Genomic DNA, 15,172 nt, shown 5'->3' with positions numbered 1-15,172 from the left:
TTCAGTCCATAATATCCACAAAAGCTTAAAACTAGAAAAAAAAAAACAGTAGAGTAATTGTGTTGGTGGTTGCTCATGATCCCATCAGATAACCTGCTCCTAGAGAAATAATAAGGATTTAAGGCAAAGATCACCATCACTGGTGTGAGAAGGAGGCACCTCTGAATGGACTCAGGTTAGTTAATGCGGGAGAAGTTCTGACTGGCAGTAGGGTATCAAATAGCAGGTGGGGAGAGGACAAGTTGGGAGTGGGGCAGGAGAGTGGAACTTTGCTCCCATCCCAAAAGTGACAAAGCCAGCTATGTAAAAACTTCTGTAAGCTTTGCCATCTTCTGTAAAATGCTGCTAGAAAAACCTGCCCACACCACCATCCCTGGGTTCTGCATAAAACGTGCAGGGTAAGGATGAAATGCAATGATATGCAAAATGCCTTCTCCTTCTGCCTGGATCAACTATAACTGGGACACAAAGCAGTCTTTTTCTGCATGGATCTTAAGGACTTAAGAGGAAAAGGCAGTTTCCTTAAGCTATTAAGAGTCCATTTACATACAATTGGTCTACTTGTAAAAATACCTATTCATTAAAACAAACCCCTCAGGTAGCAAAGTTTTCTTAAACTCCTGTGAGTGGCTCTGTGTAGGGCTTCCTAAAGAAAGACCCACAAAGGCTGCTCTATTTCCCCATTAGTTGAGATTTATAGGGTGTTTGGGTCTAAGTGTACCTTTGCAAAACTTTTTCTGATGTGGTGTGTGTTCCCTGCGTCCTTCGCCATCTGTTGTCTGATCCAATGGGCCTTCAGTAAACCCCCAGCTATTACACAGAGGTCATTAGCTCAAGCCCAGCTTGATGCATTTGTATTTATGTTCTCGAGAAAATTGAGTGGCGGTCCAGGACCCAGCCTGGCACAGCACTTCTTTTCACTTTGAACCATCGTATGCCCAGGTCATCAGCAGCTTTACTCAGCCAGAAAGTATGTATCTCCATTGTGCTGTCTCTGGGCCTAGCTAGGGACAGTGGGAATCTGGAGAGTTCCAGCTGACCTCTGGGTAGAGAGGCAGTTTCACTCCTTATCAGTCACATGACCTTTGGTAACATGCCTTTGCACTGGTCCTTCTTGTGGACCGAGGGGATTGTCGGGGAGAAATCTCCTGGCAATTTTTGAGGAATGAATAGTTATAGGGCTTTGGGCAAGAGTGGGTGGTTAGAAAATGGTAGCTTTATCACTGTGACCAAGTTGTTCTTCCATGGGAAAATGATTTGGGGAGCATGTTTTTAAATGCTTATGCTTGGATCGCGGGTGGAACCCACGAGTCAGAGTATTTAAAAAAAAACAAAAAACAAAAAACTTTGAACACATTTAGTGTTCCAGAGACAGATTATCTCATTTAACTTCCACAGCATCTCTCATGGATAAGTACAATTATTAGCCCTATTTTCCAGTTGGGCCAACTGAAGCTTAGAGAGGTCAAGTGACAGAAAGAGATAGTGCTTGGATATGAAGCCAAGTAGCCCATCTCCAGAGCCCATGTTCTTAGTTACCCTATTTTTATTTATTCTAATGGTGATGGGAATCTGAAACTAGGACTTGCACATGCTAGGTTAGTGCTCTACTGCTGAGCTCCATCCCCAGCCCAATAGTCTGTTCTTATAAATAGCACCTCCAAGGTGGCTGCCCCTCAAGAACTAAGCTCCTGCAAATGGGATCATGCAGCTGTCCTGGGCTCCCACCCTGTGGCCAGTTTACCTCCTCCTTTTCTCTTACCTGAGCCCCCATGGGCTCAGACACCCCTCAATGGATAATGAACTGTGGTTATTCAGAAGTCCCCTGCCACTTCGGCTGATTTTTATTAAACGCAGCTTGTGGCTCCAACTCAAGAATGCACAAGCTGATTTAGATTATGCTTTGCATTGAGTTTATTAAGATAAAAAAATATTTCCTGAGATAGTGAGTCAGAAGTATTTATGGTGAAGTGTACCGAAAGTGAACACAGGTTGATAGCATGAACAAAATGTTCTCCCGAAGTCAAACGCGATGACCTAACTGTGTTTGGCAGCCTTCCTTTATGTTTAGCTAAGCATTTTATTTCATGTCAGGAGCCTCCTCCCTCTGTAAGAGGGAGAGGTCATGTAGAAGGCTAGCATTTTGGCATGTGCCCCTCTTGATACCCAGGCCCAGGCCCTAAGCCTAATTGCACCCTGCCCCTTGCCTGACTGGCTGCATTGTCATGGCAATGCCCTGTTCAACTTTTTATATCTCAAGTTTCTTTCACCTGTCAAAATGGGACTAGAACTCTTGGCCCTGCCTCCATCCCGAGGGAAGATGGAAGGGCACTTTGAAAATTAAGTAATAAATGTTGGGAGGGATTTGTGGACCTGTGGATGTGACGTCTTGTCAAGCAAGACCATAATAAATGGGGTGTCTCCAAAGCTAATTTGCCTGAAATTCACTTGAGCCTTCCATTTACTTAATCAACCAGCATTTATTAAATGCCTACAAAGTTTACAATAACACATGGAGCTCTGGGAGGAATATAGAAAGGAAAAAAAGAGGAAATGGTGTCTCAATTCCCGAAGAACTCATAAACTAACTTCTTTTTTCTTGCAGTTCACTTTTTAGGTTGATTAAGTCTCAGGATACAGGATGCCTGGGCTGTATTTAAAAAGCTCATTCTCCATGGTGACTTCTAGTTACGTCATAAGTAACTAGTGGTGATTTACTTGTTTCTAGTACCAGTGGGTATTATCACGTGCTGGGTGGATTTATAAAAAGGGCAAGAATATTTGTAGTCCTGGTTACAGTGGTGGAAAGCACAGTGAAAGACTATAATCTGTGTTTATTGAGAAATGGGGCATCAGGTAATTGTATGGTTTCTGGAGTCCAGAGGGCCTGAATTTGTATCCTGATTCTACCACTTTCTGGATGTATGAATACTTCTGTGTCTCAGGGTTTTGGCTTTTTTTTCGCCGGGGGGGGAGCGGGGCGGGGGAGGATGGTGCTGAGGATTGAACCTAGGGCCTTGTGCATTCGAGACAAGCACTTTACCAACTGTCCCCAGCCCAAAGCGTACAGTACCCCATATTCCCAATTGGTTTCCCATCTAAGGACTAACCAGGCCCGACCCTGCTTAGCTTCTGAGATCAGATGAAATTAGATGCATTCATCTCTAAAATGAGGGTAATAACAGTGCCCATCTCACAGATGTGTTCTCAAGTTTAAATAAGATGATGTATGTGCCCAATCTTCATAAATTAGAAGAAGAAGCAGCAGGAGGAGGAGAGGGAGGAGGGAGGAGTGGTGTTAGCTTTCTAACTTTTTGTGAGTGGGGGAAATGGTGGCATTAAAAGGATACTGGCATTTCATTTTCCTACTTTTTAAAAAATACCGATTTTTTTTATTTGGAGTCTCAAACTTTTGCCCATATAGGACACAGTCATTTGGGACTGTCCCAAAGCCCCAAACTGCTTGTTTAGAAATCACCCCCCTCTCCTCTCTGACTTAAAATTCTCAAGGCTTGAGCTAAACTGTCTTGCTCTTAAGAATTTCAGACCAGACTAGAAGGTGGAAGGGCAGTAAAGGGCAGCTTAGAGTGTGATGGGAAGAACACTGGACTTGAAGTCCAGATCCTGGCTTTGCCTCTTATTAGCCATGAGCTTTGGAGTAGGTCTTACATCCTCTGATGCAGTGTACACATCCTGACGTGCAAAGCAACGGTGCACAAAACAGCTGGGACCTTAGTGCGTATCAAGACAGTGGCACCAAACTGTGCCACGGACCAGTGGTCATCTTCTCCATGGCTATCCACCTGCAGTTAAAATAAAACAAAAAGCCAATTGCACTTTAGAATGTCTTCAACAAAGCAGCAAAAATTATTGATTTTATTGAGTCTCTACCCTGGAGAATGTCTCTTCAGTATTGCATATGGCAGAATGGGGAACTTACGTAAAGATCTCTAGCTGACTCCTGGGGAACCAGTACAGTGATGGTCTCAAAGAAAAGCACTTGAGTTTTGAGCTGAACTAGACCCTTTTTACTTGAAGGAATGACTAACAAACTATGTTTAGTGATTCTTGAGATTTAACCAAATGAGCCTGCCACTTCAAGGAAACAGGACATAGCATTCATTGCCAGCAATAAAATTTGACCTTTCAAGAAAAAAATAGAAGTTTGGAATACTTTTAGCTATCACCATGAACTTCATAGCTTCCCAATCTTGTCTGATGACATTGATGATATTGATGTATGTGACTGTTCTACATTATATAATTAAATGTGTCCACATGTGAAAGATACATATAATATAAGTGATCTTATGTTTTTTAACGGACAACACATTCTGTTTTAAAACCATACATGGATTGGTGATGCATTCAAAGTGCAAGATAAATCAGTCCTTTTTAATGTAATGAAGTATGAAATGTTCATTGATATGGTTTAGATTTCACCTGGCAATTTAAGAAACTACCCCTTTTCGGATTTTGGTGTACTATCAAAGAACAGCATCTTAAACTATCTAAAATGCTTCTCCCTTTTTCAAATGTGGGAAGTCAAGATTTTCTTCAACAAATACAATTTATCTCCACAGTCTGAATGTTAATCCAGGAGAATACAGTAGTTTCTGCTCTAAAAGCAAATACTACATTTGCTGCAGTATAAAAATCATACCATTCTTCTCCCTATTGTGTGTGTATGGAAAGTACAGCTGTTTTCATTAAAATATTTATTTTAAGTTGGGGTTATTAAAATAAAATCTTAAAATTTAAGATTTTCTCTTTGGGGTCTTCAGTATTTTAAATACTAAAATCCTGAGACTGACTGAAAGATTCTGGAATTTCTGTTCTAGAGCATGCGCTCTGGAGCCAAAATAATTTGAAATCTCATGTCTTCTTAGTATCTGTGTGATCTTGAACAACTTTCTTACCCTCTCTGCCTTGAATTTCTCATCTGTAAAATCTTTGTAACAGCACCTGCTGTGATAATAAATACCATTTGTCATTACCACAGGTATTGCCACCAGGAGACAGAGTTAGTTCAGGGACATACAACTAAAGGTGGAGTCAATTGAACTGAAACTTTTTTCTCTCAAGCCAGATTATACCCCACCTCCCACCCACAAGTCTAACATGTCAATATTTATAGTCTAAGAAAGAAGGGGAAAAGGGGTCAGAAATGTACCACAACCCAAGCACACATTGTCAGAGGTATCAGACCACCAGAAAAAATGACAAACAGCCAGGTTCAAATGTAGGGCCAAAGGGCATTGTCTTATTCAGGTTCAGCAGGCACCTGTTGCCTGTCATTTAATGGTTCTGCCCACATGGAAATACAAACTTCCCCCAGAAGGGGCAGACCCCCAGAGACCCCAGCAATAGACAACAAATGCAAAGCCTAAGGAGGTGAAGTGGCTGTGGGACCCCCGCAGCTATTAGGGGCAGAACTGGTATTTGAGTCCAGTGTGCAGGTCAAGCCTAGGTGTTCTCTGAAAGGAACGGCTAGATCAGAGTCTGCCATGGTCACACTGAGCTTCGGATAAGACTAGAGTTGGGCCCCTAGCATGGCCCACGAGGCTGCCACCGAGGTTCCAGCTGGTTGTGGGAAGAGAATGGATCCTGGCCAAGGGCTCGTTAACAACAAGAAAGAGAGCAGGGATGCAGACATGCGTTTTCACTTTATTTTATTCCCGGCACAGAATGCCTTCCTGTCGTTTAGGCAAAATGCTGTTCTGATGCTTCTGGTCTTTGCCCAGCTGAGGAGCAGACCATTTTTCAGTCCTGCGTGCAAAGTGAGTAGCTACAGATGGCCAACAAACGCCAATCTTCTTCTATGTTGGGAAGAAGTCAAGACCAAATCTCCAATTGTAGCAAGGCTCCATTGCTCAGTAAACACAAAGATCTGTTTATGTTTCCTTTGTTCTTTCCGGAAACACACTGGTTTCCAGTTGCCCTGCACCCCTCTTTTTGTTTTTAGATGGGTGTAGTATGGATATTGAACAGAGCAGATCAGGCAAGATTCCTGGCACTGAGACACCCAGAACAGAGCAGATCAGGCAAGATTCCGGGCACTGAGACACCCACTGGAAACATGGCTGAAGCTCAGACCCCTGGAGGTAGGGGAAGAGCCCTGGCCTGAGAGTGGCTGTGTGTTGAGGCCCACCCTGAGTTAGGCAACAATCCCAGCTCTGTGCCCAGCCCTAGGTGGGGCTCAAGTACCAAAGCAGTTTGATGAAGTGGGAAGAGCCAGATGGTGGAACCAAAAAGACGTGAAATGGACCTTAGTTTGGCCAGAAGACCTTGAGCAAGTCACTTCCCCTCTCTAACCCCAGGTTTCCTCCTCCTAAAGCAGCAATAGCAAGTCTCCCTCGCAGAGTTACCATGTTGGTAAATACTAAAATAAACCCTCTACATATGGCAGCATCACAAGGCCCTCTGTTATTGCTGCTGTTTTGGCAGCTGCCTCCCTTGGATTTCGTATAGGTGTGAGGCCAAGCTGAGGACCGAAGGCCATCGATGATGGAAGCCTTGGGCAGTTGGCTGTGTGATCACAGGCGAGTTAGTTAATCTCTGAGTCAGAATTTTCTCATCTACAACTGGGAATCCTGGTCAATTAATGTGCCTTTCCTACTGACCCAGACATTAGAGGATAGCAGGAGATGGAGGCCGTGAAACATTATGTAATCTGCCATTACGTAGAGGTTATTATTATAAAAATGATAGTAGCAACATTGATTAACATTTTTGAGTGCTTATGTTTCACCAAACACTGGTTTTAAGTGCTTTACGGCGTCACCTGATTTAATCTTTCACTAACGGTTTTGCCAGGTGGAACCCTGTAATTCCTGTTTTTCAGTTGGCTAAACTGAGGCACTGAGAGGTTAAATAACTTGCCCAGGTTCACACAGATAGGCAGGGGGAAGACCAGAGATTCACACCCAGCCAATTAAATTCCAGAATCTATCCAATGGAAAATTAATAACTACGCTTATATTGGTATTATGTGATTGCTATGTCTACATTTCTCTCTACAGAGAGTGTGTAGTTATACATTATCAAAGCGTCAGTTGGAGTTTAAAGCTGTAATAATAAACTCCCTACCTTCTGGGCATATCTCAAAACATCTAAAGATCATGTGTGATTATATTCATGAACAAACAGATTCACGGATTAAAAAAGATAAGTATAATAAGTACAAAATAGTATATATATAGCATCATATATATGTACGATACATATGCATACATATGTGCATATTATGATATATGAAATTATAGTTTTCTTATAGAAACATGCTCTAAGCTAGAGACCAGAATATATATTAAGAAAGCAAGGCATTAGCAAAATCATTTATGGAACCATGATTGTGTGTGGTGAGAAATAATTATTCACTGGCTTACGTGAGATGAAAACTATTGCTATGGTAACACAGTGAATGATGGTCATGCTTAGTCTCTTTTCCCACCACATGCACCCGGTAAGTGCCATTCACACATCGGCACACTCCTGAGGGGCTGCCAGATTTTAGTAACACCCTTCCCAATTTGTTGGTGGAAAATGAAAGCAAATAATGAATCATTTACTTTTAGCATTTATGAACTCATTTTATAGGCATTCAATTAATTAAATAACCCAGTTAAGGAGCTCGAAAATGTTATTTTCCAATAAATTTCCATTAAATGCAACAAATTTACTGTGTTTCAACTGTGCTGTTTGATACAGTAGCCACTAGCCACTTGTGGCTGTTTATGTTTAAAAATCTGGTTCCTCTGTCCTCTAACCATATTTCATGAGCTCTGTAAGCCATGTGTGATTAGAGGCTGCCAGTCACTGCAGCTCATAAAACATGTCCATCCCTGCAGGGAGTTGCTGGACGCTGCTGGGCTCTGTGCTGCATGGGGAGGGGGGACTAGAACCTTCTGTGGCCTGCCTCGCAGCTGCTTGCTGTAGCGTAGCAATGAAGGCAACTGCTTAACAAGCATCCCAGGTTTGGAGCTAGGGATGGACAGAGAGCAGTGAATGGTGGGAAAGTAGGACAGAGAATCTACCCAAGGATGCATGGTCAGGAAAATCAAAACCAAAGGAAACTGCATATATGTGAAGAGCGAGCAATTTTTTTAAATAGTAAACCTAATTTCAAATTATTTTCTTTGCCTCTGGGTTCCACAACTAATATTTAGTATGATTTTTAAAACAGTATTTATTGAAGAATAATCCTAAATATAACTTATTTCATTGTTAAAATCTTTGATGCAACAAAATCACAAAAGAAGCCAAACACAATTATAGCATGATTCCATTTATATGAGATCTTGGCATAAGCAAATTAATATGTGATGATAGAAATTAGAACAGTAGTTGCCTGGGGGATAGGAGGGAGGACATGTTTGAGAGCAGGGATTGACTACAAAAGACTTCAGGGTAGTTTTTGGGACACTGATGTTCTGTCAAGAAGGAGCATTAGCTGGAGGCAGGGCGCATGCCTGTAATCCCAGTGGCTCAGGAGGCTGAGGCAGGAGGATCATGAGTTCAAAGCCAGCCTCAGCAACTTAGGAATGCACTTAGCAACTTAACGAGACCCTGTCTCTAAATAAAAGTATATATAAAAAAAAGGGCTGGGGATGTGGCTCATTTGTTAAGCACCCCTCAGTTCAGGAAGGTTTCAGGCACATTTCTCGGTCTTGTGCCATGCAGATCTAAATGTGTTGCTCCTGCTTTTTCTAGGTTTCTTTTTCTTTTCTTTTTTTTTTTTTTTAATATTTAGTTGTAGTTGGACACAATATCTTTATTTTATTTATTTTATTTTTATGTGGTGCTAAGGATCGAACCCAGGGCCTCGCTTGTGCTAGGCGAGCACTCCACCGTTGAACTACAACCCCCAGCCCCTTTTTCTAGCTTTTGATGATTTGTTTGTTATCAAAAGTGGCTAAATTGGGGGAGGAGCTGGGATTATGGCTCAGTGGCAGAGCCGTTGCCTCACATGTATGAGGCACTGGGTTCAAGCCTTAGCACCACATAAAAATAAGTAAATAAAATATTGTGTCCATCTACAACTAAAAAAATATTTTTTAAAAAGTGGCGAAACTGGAAGTATGTTTGCCAGAGGTTAAGAAAGATGTAAGTTTAGAGTAGAAATAATTTTAGGTAAATTTTACTCCCCACCCCCCCGCCACCCCCGTTCTTCTGTTGGAATTTGCAACAAGGAGCATGCATTATTTTTTTAATCTGAAACACAAAGGTTCATTTTGTCTTATCTTTTTTTTTATGATTTTATTTATTTATTTATTTTGCATTATAATTCTTAATACACCATTATACAATAATTTATCATATCTCTAATTCTATATAAGGTATGTTGACACCAAATTCACATCTTCATACATGTATTTTGTATAATGATGAGAGTCTCCTTTCACCATCCATGCTATTCCCTTTCTCCCTCCCTTTCCCTCCCACCCCTATTCCCTATCTAGAGGCAATCTTCCTCCCTTGCTCTCCCTCCCAAACCCATTTTGAGTCACCCCCTTATATCAGAGAAGACATTCGGAATTTGTTTTTTTGGGGTTTGGCTAACTTCACTTAGCATAATCTGCTCTAATGCTATCCATGTCCCTGAAAATGCCATGATCTTATTATTTTTTTATTGCTGAGTAATATTCTATTGTGTATAAATGCCACTTTTTTTTATCCATTCATCCACTGAAGGACATCTAGGTTGGCTCCATCGTTTAGCTATTGTGAATTGTGCGGGGCTATAAACATTGATGTGGCTGTGTCCCTGTAATATGCTGTTTTTAGGTCCTTTGGGTATAGTCTGAGAAGAGGAATAGCTGGGTCAAGTGGTAGTTCCATTCCCAATTTTCCAAGGAATCTCCATACTGCTTTCCAAATTGGCTGCACCAATTTGCAGTCCCACCAGCAGGGTACGAGTGTACCTTTTTCTCCCGCATTCTCTCCAGCACTTATCTTGTCTTATCTTAAAAAGTACATTCATCCATGAGTACCATGTAGGTATTTGAGGACTTTGAGTTTTCTATTCTGATTAGTAATAAATTTCCCTCCAAACAGCAGGCCCTGTGGATGAGGGTCAGCAGTCATGGGAAATGCCACTGCTTCGATTCTCTCCTTTCTCTGCGTGCTGTGCTTCCCCTCTTCTGTCTCTCTGTGACTCTGACAGTGGAGTCCATTCAGGTTGCTAAGAGGTTCTCTCCAGCCCCTCTCACTTCCTCCCTTCCCCCTTGTGCCACAGATTCTTATTTGACCCTGGATGAACCAATGAATAACATCACCACGTCCCTGGGGCAGACAGCGGAACTACACTGCAAAGTCTCTGGAAATCCACCTCCCACTATCCGCTGGTTCAAAAATGATGCGCCTGTGGTCCAGGAGCCCCGGAGAATCTCCTTCAGGGCAACCAACTATGGCTCGCGGCTGCGGATTAGAAACCTCGACACCACAGATACAGGCTACTTCCAGTGTGTGGCAACAAATGGCAAGAAGGTGGTGTCCACCACTGGAGTCTTGTTTGTCAAGTTTGGTAAGCAGCCTCCTACTGGGGATGGTCTTTGACCCAAGCTCAATGTGCTTGGACACCCAGAGGCCACCAGGGCCAGGAAGGAGGAAGTAAGCACTAGATGGTAGTGCAGTCCTAAACCTAGCAGAGCTGTATCCAATTTGCAGATAAATAATTCATGACCCAGTAGTTAATTAGCATATTTAGGAGTGTGCAGTTAGTAAAGAGCAGAGCAGGAATGGGGTCCAGTTCTGTCTGATCCTAACACCCTTACTACAAACCACCATGCCTCAGAGCTCTTCTTCTCAGCAAGGATGCTCCTGTCCTGAAAGCCCGGAGCATGGCAGTGAGCATTCCCTTCTTCCATGTAGCTTCCTCAGAGATTGGAAGCCCCCTCTTGCTTTTGCAATTGACATCCTCATGCAGTCACTCAGCCTTCTATTGGAAGCTACCTGCCCATCTGAAGATGCACTCTGTTGGCTCATCTTTTAGCATTTTTCAGCCCCTGAATTGTGGAATAGAGATATGTTCTCATTGCTATGCTTTTATTCACAGAGGTGGTTGGAGAGGGGAGCTGGAGTAAAATAATAAATCCCAGAAAAATAAATATCCCCTCTGGGTGGTTGAGAACTTTAATTTGTAATGGTTTGATTGTACCCACACTCACCCTCCAATTATCCAACTGACTATTTCTTTTGTTTTTCTTTCATTTCTTCAGGACCCCCTCCCACCGCAAGTCCAGGTTCCTCGTAAGTACTTTGAGTCTCCTTTTTTTGTCATTTCTAAGCATTTCCTCACTGGTTTCTAGGGCAAAGGCAATGTTGTTCTCTGCTTGGGCCCAAACACTATGTTTTCAAATGTCATTCCATTTTGCTTTTACTTTGATATGAAGATTCACAGGAGACCAGCATTGGCAGTAATCTTAAGCGTGGTAATGTTGAATCTGAATGATCAAAGCAACAAATCTTATTACATTTACTATTTTAAGATGAATCTAACATTTAGTGGCAACAATGGACTCGGTAAAAATCAAACAAAAAGTGACAAGAGTGCTGGCTTAGGAAACTTTACTCCAGCTTAAAGGGTCTGTTGTACAAACTATAAGCGTTCTGATACTTTAAATTATTGAACAGGGCAAAAATTAGGTGATCACTTTATTTTTTATTCCCTTCATAGAACTAGAAGTTCTAGTTCACATAAGGGATGGAAGCCCCATTCTTGGATAAATAGTTTTGTGGAATTTGGATTCATTCTGATACCCTTTTAATGGAGTCTAAAGATTCCATTTCTTTAAAAGATAAAAGACTCCACTTATTCTTGCTTAAGGGATGTTCATCTTCCACTCTGAAAGTATCCTCTTGGGACATTTTTTCCTTAAGTATATTTTATTTGGGGAAAAGACCTAATTATTCAAACCTTTGCTCTGCAAGAAAGTCTCCTCCATATTTTGTATTATCTGAAGCAGAATTCCCTGGGTCCATCCTGAGAACACCAACATGTCTGGCCTGGACCACACCCATGGCAAATGGAAGAGCCGCTTAGCTTGCTCTAATCCCCTCTGTGCCACTTAATTACAGTGTGGGGTATTTTAATACATTGGTGTGTTCCTTGAGGCCCAGTGGCCCACAATCCCATTAATAAAATAGGTAATGGGTAAAAATAAACATTGGCCTTCAGCCACACTGTTCTGCTACTTCAACAGCAGTTAAAGGCCGTTAAAAGTCTTTAAAATCAGCCGAGCGCTAATTATATTCTGCTTGCCCAGGTAGAAAGTGTTGCTTAATTTTAGAAAAGGTTGGAAGTTTGGTCACTTTGCCTTACATTTTTTGAAGTTTTTTTTTTCCCCCCCAATAATCTCGCCACAGGTTATATGTGGAATCCTTTTGAAGTCTTATTTAAACAAAGATTAAAATTTCTGTTACTTGCTGTAAAAATGCTTCCCACCCTGGTACCTTATTTGTTCCTATTAATCTGTGTTTCAAGTGTGGTTGATAATCTGCATCACAAGCTGATTAATGTGGTTCTCTAATCTGCCTTTCCTGTTGAGCCCTGGATTTCCTGCCTGCTCAGTCTGCATCAGTTATTTGTTGTAATCAAAGTTACTTGTTAAACATTTACATTTCTTTATTTCTGGAAGTGTTTGCTCTTTCTTTGCTGCCATCGTTCTGATGAACCCTAAGTCTCTCATGGTTTTTAATTTTAGACAGAGTTTAACAGTTTTGTGAACTGATGTCCATAGAGTAGGTATTAAAGTTTCTCAAAGATGACTGTTGACAACTGGAAGTGTCTGCTGCCATCCAGCACCTCTGCTACGTGTTCGCTGTCCATTTATCCATCACTTAGTGAACAACAGCATGTAGTGTACAGTCACCACCTTTGCTCGGAGGGACTTAACGCCAATATGCAATCTAAGTTGGAAATCCCACGGGGCCTTTTGTGGGCTGGTCTCCATCTTGATTGCATTCCTCCTTGGCATTTTGATGCTCTTGGTTTCTTTGCCTTAGGAACTCGTGATGTGCCTGCTTTTTTTTTTTTTTTTTTTTTTTTTTTTTTGCCTCTCTCAACCATCACCACTTACCCTGTGAATTTAGTTTGGCATCTGCTCATGGCTTCAGGCTTTATTTGTGCTGTCATTGCTAGTTCCTGGCCCACCCCTAATCTCAGATAGAATGCTAGTTCCCATCCCTGTCCTCATAGCCCTCAGTTAGAAGCCAAACCTCACTCAAAGTGGATGGCAGACATGAACAAAATGAGGGCCTTGGAGAATATCACAACATCAAGGATCCCTCAGAAGGTCTTTCGTTAAATCTTATGCTACTTTTTCCAAAATAAGAGTGAAATGCAATTATAAATTGCTGTTTATTTGAAAGTGCCACAGAATTACTAGGGAAAAAAAAAAAAAACAAGAATGTCCCTGCCACAACCTAGCATTCAGAAAATCAGGCCATCAGTAAAATGTATCAGGTGTATGAAACCTGGCAGGAGCCGAGGGCCCTTGGACTACGGTCCAAGAAGGCTACGAAGGGACTATATGGGGTTTTCTCATGAAGTGCTCAGGATGCTCTTAGAGTAGAAGCAAATTTCAGATTTTAGTTTGGCATCTGTTCATAGCTTCAGGCTTTATTTCTGCTGTCATTACTAGTTCCTGGCCCACCCCTGACAATTATAGGGCCTGGGGCATGAGTACCAGTGGAGGCTCACATACCACATACCTAAATATTTAAAAGGTTAAATCAAGCTAGCAAAACTGTTAAATGAAATATGTTCTATCCTCCCACGTTGGCAAATACACCTTTATAATAACAAAATAAAAGAAAAATGTAGTTATGTAAAGTTACAGTTTTTCTAGGACTGAAAGCCATCAGTTTTCAAAAGTGACTAATCATTACTTTATATGTCTGGGTATTCTGTTCGTGGGCCAAAATAGTATATATAATTTATTGATGGTTATGTATTCATTCCATAAAAATTTTTGCCTTCGTTTCAGCAAAAGTAGTACCTACATTATTTTATACAAGATGTTTATATAGTGTATGCTCTATTGACAACAATACCAAATAGGACAAACTTTTTTCCAGTTTTTGTAATTCTTAGTTTTTAATACCAATTTTCATTGGGAGAAACTTCACTTCTCTCAGTCAGTAGCAACTGTACCAGAGAAATTCCTAAGGTGATACTTAAATTTGGAAATAAGAATTTTTTTTATTTGTTCTACTTAGTTGTACACGTACAGAATGCATTTCAATTCATTGTACACAAATGGAGAACAACATTTCAATAATCTAGTTGTACACAATGTAGAGACACACCATTCGTGCTATCTACGTATACCTAGGATAATGATATCCATCTCATTCCACCATCTTTCCTGCCCCCATAACCCCTCCCCATCCTCCCCTTTGCCCAATCCAAAGTTCCTCCATTCTTCCCATGCCCCGCAACCACCATCATAGATAAGCATCCACTAATCAGAGAATACATTCAGCCTTTAGTTTTTTGGGATTTGGTTACTTCACTTAGCATAATATTCTCCAATTCTATCCATTTACCTGCAAATGCCATAATTTTATTCTCTTTTAGTGCTGAGTAATATTTCATTTGTATATGTACCATGGTTTCTTTATCCATTCATCTATTGATGGGCATCTAGTTGGTTCCACAGTTTAGCTATTGTGAATTCAGCTGCTATAAACATTGGTGTGGCTATGTCACTATAGTATGCTGATTTTAAGTCCTTTGGGTATAGACTGAGGAGTGGGATAGTTGGATCAAATGTGGCTTTATTCCGAGTTTTCTGAGGAATCTCCACACTGCTTTCCATAGTGGTTGCACCAATTTGTAGTCCCACCAGCAATGCATGAGTGTACCTTTTTCCCCACATCCTCACCAGCACTTATTATTGCTTATATTCTTGATAACTGCCATTCTGACTGGAGTGAGATGAAATCTTAGTGTAGTTTTGATTTGCATTTCTCTAATTACTAAACATGTTGAACACTTTTTCATATATTTGTTGATCGCTTGTATATCTTCTTCTGAGAAGTGAAGAATTTTATGTACCAAGTTCAAACAGAGAAATACATGATGAATAATCATTATTACAGAATATACAAAAATTTCAGTAATCATAACATGCCAACATGTTACCCCATTGTGTACGAATTTAAGAGG

The 15,172-nt window shown here is 41.1% G+C and overlaps 1 protein-coding gene across 1 annotated transcript in view; it reads left to right on the top strand.

The window, feature by feature from the left end:
• The window catches only part of Ror1 (receptor tyrosine kinase like orphan receptor 1), a 161,877-nt gene that overhangs the window by 32,036 nt on the left and 114,669 nt on the right, over positions 1-15,172 (top strand). The window contains exons 3-4 of the mRNA XM_076862579.2: positions 10,238-10,525; positions 11,220-11,250. Of these exons, the coding sequence (XP_076718694.1) occupies positions 10,238-10,525; positions 11,220-11,250 (319 nt within the window). The remainder of the gene's footprint in view (positions 1-10,237; positions 10,526-11,219; positions 11,251-15,172) is intronic.

Source organism: Callospermophilus lateralis, chromosome 7 (genome assembly GCF_048772815.1).
Source record: "Callospermophilus lateralis isolate mCalLat2 chromosome 7, mCalLat2.hap1, whole genome shotgun sequence".
NCBI lineage: Eukaryota > Metazoa > Chordata > Mammalia > Rodentia > Sciuridae > Callospermophilus > Callospermophilus lateralis.
Note: the sequence above shows the minus strand (reverse complement) of the source record. Positions and strands in the feature narration are given on the sequence as shown.